Consider the following 14,882-nt stretch of genomic DNA (forward strand, 5'->3'; position numbering starts at 1 on the left):
CTCCCAACGCACCCAGCCTAGACCAAAGGATAGTAGGAAGGATTCTAGAGTCTGCTCCTTCCCCGATGAAAAACTGTGGAGTACCTCTGTGACCACCGAGCCAACTTCCCCATCCATGAAATGGGGATAGACCGCGGATCCGGGAAGGCTCGCGGAGCTGCCACAGGCTGTAATTCGCCTGGTGCTCTCCTCGCCCCGCCCCTCGCAGGCCACGCCCCTCACCGGCGCGGCCGGCCCGGCGGCGTTGCCATGGCGACGCGCGTACACAGGACGGGAGGGCACGCGGGCTGCGGGCCGCCGGCTGGAGACTCCTCGGGAGCGCGGCCGAGCGGCCTCGCCCGGAGCGAGCCCGGCGCCTCCCGAGCGGGCCGGGCTCTTGGCGGAGGACGGGACGTGGGCTTCTTCCTCTGGCCAGGTGAGAGCAACACGTAAGGAGGCGGCGGACGGAAACCCGGGCCGGAAGAGGCCAGCCCTGCTAGGTCAAGGGCTTGCGGTAGGCTGGGGACCCGGCCCCCCCAGAGGCTGAACTCTCTGATCCAGGCTCGGGTCGCCGGGAGCACCCCAGAGAAGCTATCCCAACACCAGCCCTTCCTTCCTAAATGCAGCCCCCATCCCTACCCCGAGGTAGCCTGCGAGGAAACTTGGGGCCCCTGCTTGGCACCAGTTTCTGGATGTCCTGGGGTACCGCTGAAATTGAGAGGAACCTTTGTTTCCCCTGATTTATAGCCAATACCCACCCAATGGTCAGACACAGACCCACCCACCCACCCACCCCTTACCTCACCTGTCTTTCTTTAAGGAACTTCGAGGCCCTTTATGGTCCTCAAAAGAAGTTTTGCTCCTGTAGCCCAATTCTGAGCCATCCAGAGTGGTCAGGGGAAATGCAGATTATTTTAGCTCTTTTGCTCTTTATGATAGTGGGTGCTCCATGGCACTGAGTAAGAACGAATTCACAGAGCTAAACACATTCGAATTACTTTCTGCAGTGTTTTCAGACAAAGAAGTGATGGACGGGGCAAGATTACGGTGGAGAAATCTTGTCCAGTCCAAAAGCTAGAGATAGAATTTAGGTTCTCCAAGAAGTTATCTAGCATAGATGCTGAAAGGAAAAATTAAAGGTAGTTACTGTCAGAGATTCCTAGCCGCTGGCCACACTGGCTTGCTTGGAGGTGTCATTTGTATTTTCACTCAGTCAGCAAGTGTTGACCAAGCACCTGTATGTGCCAGGCACTACCCTGGCACTGGAGATGGTGCCCTGCACAGAACAACAGCAAAAGGTGTGAGGTTTTACCCTGTTTGAAAGTTAGCCTGCCCACCTTATAGGTACTGGCAGAAGACAAGACTCCTAGGCCAGAAACTAAGGACTTGACTGCTCACAGCACAGCAGACACAACCAGCAGCCAGAGCTGCATATGCACAGGGATTCCCGTTGCCCTGAACGTCCCTCAGGGTGGTGAAGAACAGCCAAGGTGGCTGCTGGTGCATGCGGTGAGTCTGTGTCCCAGGTAAGAAACTCCAAACTTAGGAAACCTCAGTCTTTGAAAGGGGCTGCTAGCAAACCTGCCTAACTTTAGCCTCAGAAGGAGCTATTGTCTTTATTATGAACATTACCTTTACTCTCCAGGCTGTTTGCCATATAAGCATCCTTGGAAGGATGGTGCAGGACAAAATCTTTGAATGCCTTTGCTCTGAAGATGGGTATGAGCACAAGAAACCCATGAAGAATTGCTTCTTAACAAAATCAAGGGACTTCTCTGGCGGTCCAGTGGTTAAGATTCCACGCTTCCAATGCAGGGGGTGAGAGGGTTCAACCCCTGGTCCAGAAACTGAGACCCCACATGCCACACAGTATGGCCCAAAACCCAAGACAAAATCAACACAGTTCTGGTTTTCCAGGAATATACATCTTAGTGAATGAAAGAGAAACAGACAGCAAACACAACTAAATAAAGGAACAAGAAAAGGTCAGAGAATGATAAGTACGATGAAGGAAACCCAGCAGGGGAAAACTAACGGGAATAGCATGACTGAGGGCGCCTTTAGCCACAGTGGTCACGAGGTTGCCCCAAAGGGGGGCGTCTGAGCAGAGAGAAGACATCAACTTTGGGGTCGTCTCAGGTGACAGCTGAAAAACAAATGTATATATGACCCAAGTTTTAAGTTTTAAATTAGTGGCCTGTCCTGTGGTTTTCCTACAACAGAGACTTTTCTTGAAAGTTTACATTTTAGATTAATTGCTGGATAACATGGTGCTCTGCCAATGAAGATTAATAACTGAAGGCAGTAGCGCATGGTTGTTTGCAAAGAGGAAATGTCTTTCCCCTGTGTTCATGACAGTGAACTTAATAAATTTTATTTCTCATTATATGGAAGCGTCAGTATTAGTGGGACATCCACAGGCCTCAGAGTTTACAGATGTAAACTATCCTGCTTATTTTTATTTCTCTTATCCCCAGGTAGTATCTCATCTTTCTTTCAGCAGATAGAATGCTGCTTTTAAAGACTTTCTGTTGTTGCATGTCCCAAGCATCAACAGATCGCGCAATTCCCCCACCCGACTCTGCCCCACCAACAACACTGGAGATTTGTGCAGTGGTTATAGACGAAGGTCCAGAGTTGTCACACGCTTACTATTGTGTGACCTTAACCTCTCTGAGTCACAGTTTCCTCATCTGTAAAGTGGGACAGTACTGACACCTACCTTGCAGGGTTGTTCTGAGAATGAAAAGAGGCAGTGTCTGTAAAAGGTTAGCCCAGTGCCTCACACTTAGGAGGGGTTCATCCTCATCCTTAGTAGTGGATGAAATGATGGAGGTGTTGATGGAAAGCAGAGCCAGATCAGAGGCCCATTACAGTCACACCCAGATGACTTTTGTTTTCATTTGTTTGTTTTTTGTTTTGTTTTTAATAGTAGGTTTTTTCCTTTTTCTTTTTAAAAAATCTTTACTTATTTGGCTGCACCTGGTCTTAGTTGTGGCATGTGGGTTCTTCGATCCTCACTGGGGCATACAGGATCTTGGACCACCATGGAAGCCTCTAAATGACTTGTTTTTACCCACAGTACAACAGCTTCACACTTCAGTGACGTTTCAGGTGAAAAGAGACTTTGTTTACAAGGCGTTAAGATGGAGGATGTCACACTGTGTAGCTGGACATCTCTCAAATTGGAATTCAAATATTGTGTCATGTGAATTATCATCAACATCTTGGAACCTGCCAAAGGCAGGAATACTGAAGTGGGTCGCCATCTCTCCTCCAGGAGATCTTCCCAGCCCAGGGATCGAACCCAGGATCCCACATTGTAGGTGGATTCTTTACTGCCTGAGCAACCAGGGAGCAACCTATACAACCAAAACATATATATAGGACTTACTTTGAACTGCGTTGAAATATAAAATGGATGGAGGGGTACATGGGTAGATATGTGATAAAGTAAATATAACAAAAGGTCAATTGTGGAATCTGGGTGGTGGTTATATAGGAGTTCACTATCTACTTCTTTGAACTTTTTTGTGTGTTTCACATTTTCATAAATAAAACACCAGGAAAAAGTAGGTACAGAGTCCTGACTGAGCTATAATCTTAATACTTTGTCTTTGGAAACCATTCTGTTTTTCTACCTAAATATATAACAAAGTACAGTGACTTGAAAGTATCATCTAATGCCCATTTCCTTGATGATTTACTCTCTGCACTTTAAGAAGCTCTTGAGAAGGTTGGGGTTCCTTGATTCAAAGTTCAAGAAACCCAAGATTAGTAATAGTAATAATTACAGTAGGAGAAAAGTGTGTTTAGCAAACACCATTCTAGATGCTTCACATGTATCACTGCATTTAAACAAAACCCTTTGGGATACAGAGTATTACTAGCCCCATTTTTCAGATGAGAAAACTGAGGTTTACAGAGAGATAAGTAATTCAACCAGAGTCACAGAACTAGTAAGTGGTGGGTCAGTAATTCTTAGTACTTGATTATGGCAAATAACTAACCTCAAACTAAGCTTAATGGGAGTTGGAGAGCGATTGTCAGTGGAATTCAGATTTGTTGTTGGGTTGTTTTTGCTATTGCTTGTTTGTGCTCTGAGTTATATAAAGGGTGTCATCTGATAATCAGAACCAAGATTATCTATGACAGATATCAGTGTTGAAAAGACAGTCTTAAAAATGTGAAGAATTGTAATTATGATCATTGTTAAATCCATCTATCTACTCCTACCTCTGCTGATTCCTCTTGTGATATTATGGTATATTTCATTCATTCTAAATACGATATTGAATAATTAAAGGACTCTTTTTTTCTAACCAGATTTTTTTCTGCAAACCTTTTCTAGGGAAAGCAGAGAGTATGAAAGCCTATCTAAAGAGCGCAGAAGGCTTTTTTGTCTTGAATAAAAGTACTACGATTGGAAGGCATGGAGACTCAGACCTTGTTTTAGAGGTAAGACCTCCTCCTGCCCAACCCCTCATCTCTGCAGAAGTCCAGTCCGCTGTGGACTCTGACCGCTTCTGAAGCACAGCCTCTGGCTGACGTCCTCTGCCTTCCTCCGTGTGCTTTGTTGTTGTTGTTCAGTCGCTCACTTGTGTTCTGCTCTTTGCGGCCCCATGGACTGCAGCACGCCAGGCTTCCCTGTCCTTCACCATCTCCCAGAGTTTGCTCAGGTTCACGTCCATTGAGTCCATGATGCTATCTAACCGTCTCATCTTTGGTGTGCTACCAATAACCAGTTGTCAGATGTGCTGGAGCTCCCTGGCTCACATGATAAGAATGAGCAGGATGCAGAGTGAAATGTGCCTTCTGTCCTTTGCTGACCGTGTCTGTTCTGCGATGTCCCACCCAGGATCCCCTCCCCCACTGCCTGATGGGGCCGTTTGGAAGGTGGACATGGAGCTGGTGCTTGACCTTCACCTGGTCCAGGTCTGGCAGCCAGAGCCACCTGAAGTGCCCAGCTTGACCAATAGCCTCTTGCCCTTTTCAGAGCTTCTGGAGACTGTTGTGGGTCCCTCGGAGCCCTCCCCTAACTCCACCTCCCAAGTAGTAAATCAGGGTAAGCCTTCAGCATAGCCACAGTATCCTCTCATTTCACTTCATTCTCTGTGTTAGCTGTGGCTTGGTCCACAGTCCCAGCTTGATGATAGCCAAAGAAATTGGAAGAAAGTAAGGAGTTAGTCAAAATGGTGGCTCTGGGGGCACTCTCTGTCCCCCTTCTGATGTCTGTGTCAGAAGCTTTCTCTGTCATTTTTCACTTTAATAAAACTCTGCTACACACGCACACACACACAATAGTTGCTTTGAGCCTTTTAAAATATTTCAATATTTTAGGGGTTAAAATATTGAAAGAAAAATGCAGTGGAATTTATGACTTTAAAAGGCAGGTCTCTTTCAGACTTCACTCAACAGATTGTTAAAAGACTTTTTATTTTGAAATGATAGGTTCACAAACAGTAGAGAGAGAACGGTACAGAGTGTGTGTGTTGTTCTGTGCCATTCTATCACACATATGAATGTGTGTGTAGCCGCCAAGATATAGAACTGACTTCCCAGGTAGCTCAAGTGGTAAAAAAAAAAAAGCTGTCTGCCAATGCAGGAAATGCAGGTTTGATCCCTGGGTTAGGAAGACCCCCTAAAGGAGAAAATGGCAACCTGCTCCAGTATTCTTGCCTGGAAAATCCAATGGACAGAGGAGCCTGGTGGGCTACAGTCTGTGGGGTTGTAAAGAGTTGGACACAACTGAACAACTGAACACACACCCACAGCAAGGTGTATAGAACTACTCCATCATCAAAGATCTCCCTTGTGATAGTCTTTTTTTTTTTTTTTTTTAATGTATTTATTTACTTAGCTGCCTTGGGTCTTAGTGCAGCTTGTGAAATCTAGTTCCCTGACCAGGGCTTGAACCCAGGCCGCCTGCTCTGGAAGCTCAGAATCTCACTACTGGACCACCAACAAAGTCCCATGGTATTCCTTTTATGGTCACAATACTTTCTCCCACCACCATCCTCAAGCCCCAACAACCACTAATCTGTGTTTCATCTCTTTAATTTTTATCATTTTGAGAATATTACATAAATGGAATCTTAACATCTGTGACCTTTGCCATTGTTTTTTTTTTTACTCGGTGTAATGACTTTGACATCAATCTAGGTTATTAGCTTGTTCTTTTATTTGAGTAATATCCCATGTGATGGATGTACCACCTATGTTTAACCATTCACTTATTGAAGGACATTTTGATTCCATTAGGGGCTGTTACAAATAAATCTACTATAAACATTTGTGAACAGGTTTTTCTGTGAATATAAGTTTTATTTCTCTGAGATGAATGCTCAGGAGTATGATTGCATGGATCAACATTTATGTGGAGAAACTGCCAGAATCTTATCCAGGGTGGCTGCACCATTTTTCAGTCACACCAGCAATGTATGAGATAAGTTTCTCTGCATCTCCACCAGCAATTAGTAGTAACACTGTTTTTTATTTTAGCTGTTTTAGTAAGTGTGTAGTGGTTTCTTATCATAGTCTTGATTTGCATTTCCCAAATCGATAGTGATGTTAAATGTCTTTTCGTGTACTTATTTGCCTTCTGCATACCCTCTTTGGTGACATATCTCTTAATGTCCTTTAACCATTTCTAATCCAATTGTTTTTTCACCATTGAGTTTTGAGAATTCTTTAGGTATTTTAGGTATGAGTCCCTCATCAGATCGATGGTTTGCAAATATTTTCTCCCATCCATAGCTTGTCTTTTCGTTCTCTTAGCAGGATATTTCACAGAACAAAAGTTTTAACTTTTGATGAAGTCCAGGTCATTATTTTTTTCCTTCGTAGATCATGCTTTTAGCATTATGTCTAAGAACATGCCACCAAGTCCTTGATCCTGAGGATTTTCTCTTATATGTTCTTTGAAGTGCTTTATAGTTTTATGTTTAAATCTGTGAACCATCTTGGGTTCACTTTTGTTTATGTTGTGAGATTTGGGTCAATGTTCACTCTTATTGCATGTGGATATTGAGTTGTTCCAGAACCATTTGTTAAAAAGACTATCCTTTCTTATTGAATTGCTTTTGCAAATTTGTCAAAAATAATCTGGCCATACTTCTATAGGGGCTGTTTCTGAGTTCCCTAGTATGTTTCATAAATCTATGAGGCAATCCCTCTACCTTTATGACACAGCCTTGATTCCTATTGCTGTGTGAGTCTTAAATCAGATAGAGTGACTCTTCCCACTTTATTCTTCTTTAAAATTTTTAACCTATTCTAGTTCCTTAGCCTTTTCCTTTACATTTTAGTGTAAGCCATCTGTATATACAAAATACCATGCTGTGATTTTTATTGGAGTTGTGTTTAGTCCTTCATTCAATGTGAGAATAATTGATGTTCTACTGCATGGTCTCTCAATTCATGAACATGGTATATTTCTTCATTGATTCAAGTGGTCTTTGATGTCTCTCATGAGTGTTTTGTGATCTTTAACATACAAGTTCTGTACATGCTTTGTTAGATTTACACTTCAGTATTTCTCTCTCTCTTTTTTTTGAGTGATTGTAAATGGTATTTGGGCTTCTCAGGCGGTCCTAGTGGTAAAGAACCCACCTGCCGATGCAGGAGACGTAAGAGACTCGAGTTTGATCCCTGGGTCGGGAGGATCCCCTGGAGGAGAGCATGGCAACCCACTCCTGTAGAATCCCATGGACAGAGGAGCATGGCAGGGTACAGTCCATAGTGTTGCAAAGAGTCAGACACGACTGAAGCGACTTAATGCGCACACACACACTGTCACACAAAAGGTATTATATTTTTTATTTTGTTCGCTTTTTATTTTTACGTGCTCATTTTATTTTTACGTGTTCATTGACACTATATAGAAATACAGTTGATCTTTGTATGCTTCTTAGTTTCTTGCAACATTAACTGAACTCTGTATATAAGGGTTTTTGTAGATTTCTTGGGATTTTATACACAAACAATCATGTCATCCACAGTAAGATTAGTTTTATTTCTCCTTCCAGAAAAGGATATCTGAATGCCTTTCATTTCCTTTTCCTTGCTTTATTTGTCTAGTTAACACTTCTAGGACTCTGTTGAATAAGAGTGGCATAAATTTTTAAAATATTTATTTATTTTATTTGGCTGCATTGGGTCTTAGTTTCAGCATGCAGGATCTTTATTGCATCAACACAGGATCTTCCGTTGCAATGCGTGGACTCTCTAGTTGCAGCGTGGGCTTAGTTGCTGCATGGCAAGTATGATCTTAGTTCCCTGACCAGGGATTGAACCCATGTCCCCTGCATTGCAAGGCAGACTTAACCACTGAACCACCAGGGACCTAGTGTAAATCTTTATATTTGCTTGTTCCTGAACTTAGGGAAGACATTCAGTCTTTCACCATTAACTGTGAGGTAAGCTGTAGGTTTTTTGTACATGTTCTTACTAAGTGAGCAAGTTCCCTCCTTTATTCCTAGTTTTCTGATTATATTTATCATAAGCTCAACAGATTTAAAACTAACTCCATGAACCTCCCCTTGAGATTCTTCTCCATAATATGGTTTCCTTTCAAGGACACAGAAAAATCTGTGCAGTATGCAAAGTTCAGGGGCGGGGGTGGAGAAAAAGAAGAACTGCAGTTTCTTCTTTATCATAACAAGGCATAGATTTGGGGTGGTTTTATTTCCTGTTCTGGGCCTCCCCAGTGGCTCAGCGATAAAGAATCCACCTGAAGCGTAGGAGATATGGGTTCGATCCCTGGGTCTGGCAGATCTTCTGGAAAGGGAAATGACAACCCACTCCAGTATGCTTGCCTGGAAAATTTCATGGACAGAGGAGCCTGGTAAGCTACAGTCCATAGGGTCACAAAAAAGTCAGACACAACTAAGTGACCGAGGACACACTTCCTGTCTGGCTAAAGTAGAGACAGAGATCTCTGTTTTGAACCTGACTATGATATTAAAACCCCACTCCAGCACTCTTGCCTGGAAAATCCCATGGACAGAGCAGCCTGGTGGGCCGCAGTCCATGGGGTCGCTAAGAGTCGGACATGACTGAGCAACTTCACTTTCACTTTTCACTTTCCTGCATTGGAGAAGGAAATGGCAACCCACTCCAGTGTTCTTGCCTGGAGAATCCCAGGGACGGGGGAGCCTCGTGGGCTGCCGTCTATGGGGTCGCACAGAGTCAGACACGACTGAAGCGACTTAGCAGCAGCAGCATGATATTAAAAAACTGTAGTAATTTTTTTTTGTAATGCAATAGGTCATTTTATTACTGGTGACGTATCCTTGCCCTTTCCAGATAGGTTTCAGCAGTGAGTGTATAGTGTATTTCTCCGAAAGAGCATGGAGAGTGAGCTGCTTAAAGATGTGATAAAATGTCTATCCTCTTTTCTTCCTCAAAGACTATTTTCTAAAGAGCAATTTTAGGCTTACAGCAAAATTAAGAAAAAAGTTTATAGATATCCTGTGTATCCTCCCGCCCAACACACATGCCCAAAGCCTCCCAGACTGTCCATCCACAGCAGAGTGGTCCATGTGAGGAAACAAGCAATTTTTAAAAGTGGAGGCTTTGAAGATAGGCAGACCTGGGTTTGAATCTCATTAGGCTACTTTGTGGCTGAGTGATTTCAACCAGACTGATCACTCTGAGCTCATTTTCCCTGTCTGGAAACCTCTTACCTCACAGGATAATTGTGAGGGTTAAGTGAAAAAATGCATATAAAGAAGCTGGCATGTGGTGCTCAGTAAAAGACACAGTGGTCATTGTTTTGGTCTCATAAGACGGAGAGACTCTTCTCAAAAGAAAAGAATCCTCAGAGGGCTGAAGAATCCTCAGAGAGTTGAGATGAGGATCCACTGACATTAACAAGCCATTTGGAAAAGGAAACCAGTGAGGACAGTTACTAACCGGACAGAAACTGAGTTGCATTCATTGTATAAAAATAAGTGACGGCTTGCTGCTGCTGCTGCTGCTGAGTCGCTTCAGTCGTGTCCGACTCTGTGCGACCCCATAGACGGCAGCCCACCAGGCTCCCCCGTCCCTGGGATTCTCCAGGCAAGAACACTGGAGTGGGTTGCCATTTCCTTCTCCAACGCAGGAAAGTGAAAAGTGAAAGGGATGTTGCTCAGTCGTGTCCGACTCTTCGCGACCCCATGGACTGCAGCCTACCAGGCTCCTCCATCCATGGGATTTTCCAGGCAAGCTCCCCAAACTTAGTTTAAGAAATAAGTCACCACCACCAGCAACAGTCAGGTTAATTTATGAAGAAATCAGTTGCATTTCCAGAAGCGTGAGCTCATTTTGGCTCCCTGGAGTACAGATGATATGTGAATCACCAAGCATTTTGGGGATAGAGTTCTGATGAGCACTTCTGTCTTCTCTTAGACAAATCATCTTCCCATGGTTTAAATGGGTTTGGGAGAGGAGAGTTTCTCTAAAGAGGGGTGTGGGGACATGGGTCTACTTGGAAGAATTGAAACCTGCAGACATGTCAGCATTTTCCAGTTTTATAAAACATGACAAGGTAAACATTGCCCCTCTGCTGACTTCATTGGGCCTTTCTGTTCGGAAGGATCACCCATTTTTTAAAAATTAGTTTTTATTCATTTATTTGTTTATTTTTGACTGTGCTGGGCCTTCGTTTCTCTAGCTGTGGCTAGTGAGGTCTGCTCTCTGTTGCGGTGCACAGGCTTCTCACTGCAGAGGCTTCTCTTTGCAGAGGCTTCTCTTGTTGCAGAGCACAGGCTCCAGGCACATGGGCTTCAGTAGCTGCAGCTTGTGGGCTCCAGTGTGAGGGCTCAGTAGTTGTGGCCCACAGGATCAGTTGCTCCCCAGAATGTGGGATCTTCCAAGACCAGAGATCAAACCCATGTCCCCTGCATTGGCAAGCAGATTCTTATCCACTGTGCCATCAGGGAAGTTCCAGAAGGATCCAGAAGGATCACCTTTGATCAGCTGTGAGCCATCCTAAGGAATCATTCAACAGTCAGTTTATAGTTTATGTTATTAATGCCACTAGAAGTCATTCTGCTAAATAAGATTAATGGATGTGGAAGTGAAAGTCGTTCAGTCGTGTCCAACTCTTTGCGAACCCATGGACTATACAGTCCATGGAATTTGCCAGGCCAGAATACCGGAGTGGGTAGCCTTTCCCTTCTCCAGGGTATCTTCCCAACCCAGGGATCAAACGCAGGTCTCCCACATTGCAGGCGGATTCTTTACCAGCTGAGCCACCAGGGAAGCCAAGATTCAGGGATATGTATTAATAAAAAGTCATCCTTCAAATTACCCAGAGGTTACATCTAGCAAATAAAAAAGATTGTTTTATTTATCTGAATCAATCCTAAAAAATAGGCAGTCACACTTCTAAAGAGTTCTATTTATCAGCAAGGCTGAAATATTGTTTGGAGTGTTTGTTTTGTAATAGTTTGACATCGTTTACTTTTTCCGATAATGGGAAGTAGTTCCATGCTTCTTGTTTTTAAAAATTGGGAGGAAGCAAAGTATAAGGAAAAAAATAAAAGTCACTTGTAATAATTTGGTTCAGAGAAAAATCAATATTGGAATCTGCAGGGTCTTACTGTCCAGATTTTTTCCCTATATCCTGCAAGAAAGTTAATTCCCTAAAGGCAATAGGAAGGCTGTTTATTTATTTATTTATTTATTTTTGGCTGTACTAGGTCTTGGTTGCTGCACACGAGTTTTCTCGAGTTGCAGCGAGTGGAGGCTACTCTTCGTTGAGGTACACAGGCTTCTTGTCGCAGTGGCTTCCTTTGTTGCCAAGCGTAGGCTCTAGAGCACAGGTTCAGAAGTTGTGGCACACAGGCTTAGTCGCTCCAAAGCCTGTGGAATCTTCCCAGACCAGGGATCAATCCCATGTCCCCTGTATTGGCAAATGGATTCTTAACCACTGAACCACTAGAGAAGCCCAGGAAACCTGTTTATAGCCAGGCTAGTGAGAACTGTTCATAGTCAACAGTAAGAACTGTTATCATTCATTCATTCCACAATATTTGCCTGGAGCCACAGCACCAAGGCAAGCCTCGGGATACAGTGGTGGCGGGACTAGACGTGGTCCCTGCGATCAGGAAGCTGCCAGGAGAGAGGGACATAAGTCAGATGATCCCACAAAGGTGTGACTAATTCCATTCTGAAACTGGGGCTCTAAAGCAAAGGAATATGGAGAACAAAGAGGATTTGACAAAGGGAGACGGGAACAGCATATGCAAAGGTCCTGGGGTAGACCAAAGTGACTGAGAGAAAACCAGGGCATCCAGGAGCCAGATCCGAAAGAAGGAGGGCTTAGTGACAAGCAGGCCTCCTTCACGTCACACTAAAGATTTGCCCTTTATCTGAAAAGCAATGGAAGAAGATTTGAAGAATGTAAGCAAGGTGGGGTGGGCTTCCTGGGTGTCGCTAGTGGTAAAGAACCTGCCTGCCAACACAGGAGACATAAGAGACATGAGTTCGAGCTCATGGATTCTCGAGTTAGAGAATCCATGGACAGAGGAGTCTGGCAGGCTACAGTCCATATGGTAACAAACAGTCAGACGTGACTGAAGCGACTTAGCACACACACATGCAAGCAAGGAGGAGACCTGCCAGTGGCCATCCTGGATGCCATGTGCAGTGTCCCTTCCTCCCATTTTATACACTCCGAAGCCTAAGCCTTGCTCAATTCAGAGTTAAACCTTTCAAATTATAATTTATGTGATTTGATGTGCCTTGCAAACTATACTTTTTTTAGAGCTGGATGTGACTATTATCTATAGTCTGCTGAGAAGGGGGCTCCTTTCTTCCAGAATAAAGAAATACCACAAGCCAACGGTTGGATTTTCCATTGGTATAAAGTGAAAGTGTTAGTTGTTCAGTTGTGTCTGACTCTTTGCAACCCCATGGACTGTAGCCTGCCAGGCTCCTCTGTCCATGAAATTCTCCAGGCAGGAATACTGGAGTGGGTTGCCCTTTCCCTGTCCAGGGGATCTTCCTGACCCAGAAATCAAACCTGGGTCTCCTGCATTGCAAACAGATTCTTTACCATCTGAGCCCCCATTTTGTGTAAGAGTGTATAAACACTCTATATAAGAGTGCTTGTTAAACATGGGCTCCTAGACATTCTGATCCCAGTGGGTTTGGGGTAAGGCCCAGGAATCTTCATATCTATATGCTCCCCGGGTTCAGGTCAGAGTGGGGTCCCCTGAAATTGGTTCCAGGACCACACTTTGGGAACTTTGTTCCCTTCCTGTCCCTTCTTGATCGGTGCTTCTTCCCTTCTGATGTTCTGGGAGCTCCTGCTTTTGTGTGTGTGTGTGTGTGTGTGTATGTGTGTGTGTTATTTCAATAAAGTTTGTCTTGAGGAAGAGAGAAGCGAAGGTTAAACAGTGAAGGGCTGACCGTGTAAGGACTCCCTGTTTAAGGGGCTCCCCCAGTCCCATCCTGGGGAGGTTCCAGAGTCCCCTAGAAGACTGAGCTGTAGGACAGCCTGTCATTTCAGAGCTGTGGCCGGGAGGCTGGAGGTGGAAGAGAGGGAGAAAGGACAGAAATGCCTGGGGGATGAAATGCTGATGCCCGCACCTCTAACCCTCAGCGTCCTGGGACCACTCCTTCTCATGGGTGCAGCGATCTGTCCAGCCTGTGTCAGCGCTTCTCAAATGGGATCCGAGGCGCACTCACACCGACCAGAATCCGTACGACCAGATGACTCTTGTCTCTGACCCTGGCACCTGCCAGTTCTGGGCTGCCTCTTAGAAAGAACCAGAGTCGACATCATACTCTTTTTTATTTTCTTAACAAGACAATTCCAGAAAAACATCTACTTCTGCTTCATTGACTATGTTAAAGCCTTTTTGTGGATCACAACACACTGGAAAATTCTTAAAGAGATGGGAATACCAGACCACCTTACATGCCTCCTGAGAAACCTGTATGCAGGTCAAGAAGCAACAGTTAGAACCAGACATGGAGCAATGGACTGGTTCCAAATTGAGAAAGGAGTATGTCAAGGCTGTATATTGTCACCCTGCTTATTTAACTTATATGCAGAGTATATCATGTGAAATGCCAGGCTGGATGAAGCACAAGATGAAATCAAGATTGCAGGGAGAAATATCAATAACCTCAGGTACACTACCCTTATGGCAGAGAGTGAAGCGGAACTAAAGAGCCTCTTGATGAAGGTGAAAAGGAGAGTGAAAAAGCTGGCTTAAAACCTAACATTCAGAAAACGAAGATCATGTCATCGGGTCCCATCACTTCATGACAGATAGGTGGGGAAACAATGGAAACAGTGAAAGACTATTTTCTTGGGCTCCAAAATCACTGCAGATGGTGACTGCAGTCATGAAATTAAAAGAAACTTGCTCCTTGGAAGAAAAGCTATGGCCAACCTAGACAGCGTATTAAAAAGCAGAGACATTACTTTGCCGACAAAGGTCCCTCTAGTCAAAGCTGTGGTTTTTCCAGTAGTCATGTATGGATGTGAGAGTTGGATCATAAAGGGGGCTGAGTGCTGAAGAATTGATGCTTTTGAACTGTGGTATTGGAGAAGACTCGTGAGGGTCCCTTGGACTGCAAAGAAATCAAGCCAGTCAATCCTATAGGAAATCAGTCCTGAATATTCATTGGAAGGACTGATGCTGAAGCTGAAGCTTCAATACTTTGGCCACCTGATGGGAACAGCCGACTCATTGGAAAAGACCCTGATGCTGGGAAAGATTGAAGGCAGGAGGAGAAGGGGACGACAGACGATGAGATGATTGGATGGCATCACTGACTCGTTGGACATGAGTTTGAGCAAGCTCGGGAGATAGTGAAAGATAGGGAGGCCTGGTGTGCTATACTCAATGTGGTCGCAAAGAGTCAGACACGGCTGAGCAACTGAACAGGAACAACAAGCA

The 14,882-nt window shown here is 44.4% G+C and overlaps 1 protein-coding gene across 2 annotated transcripts in view; it reads left to right on the plus strand.

Annotated features, from left to right (window-relative positions):
- Window positions 1-270: 270 nt before the first annotated feature.
- FHAD1 (forkhead associated phosphopeptide binding domain 1) overlaps window positions 271-14,882 on the plus strand; it is a 165,286-nt gene continuing 150,674 nt past the window's right edge. The window contains exons 1-3 of one of the 2 annotated variants that reach the window (XM_045165685.1): window positions 271-415; window positions 1,324-1,505; window positions 4,331-4,437. In XM_045165685.1, coding sequence (XP_045021620.1) covers window positions 4,345-4,437 — 93 coding nt within the window. In that variant the 5' untranslated portion in view covers window positions 271-415; window positions 1,324-1,505; window positions 4,331-4,344. The remainder of the gene's footprint in view (window positions 416-1,323; window positions 1,506-4,330; window positions 4,438-14,882) is intronic. The other variant, XM_045165684.1, reaches the window with a different exon arrangement.

This window comes from Bubalus bubalis, chromosome 5 (assembly GCF_019923935.1).
Source record: "Bubalus bubalis isolate 160015118507 breed Murrah chromosome 5, NDDB_SH_1, whole genome shotgun sequence".
Taxonomy (NCBI): domain Eukaryota; kingdom Metazoa; phylum Chordata; class Mammalia; order Artiodactyla; family Bovidae; genus Bubalus; species Bubalus bubalis.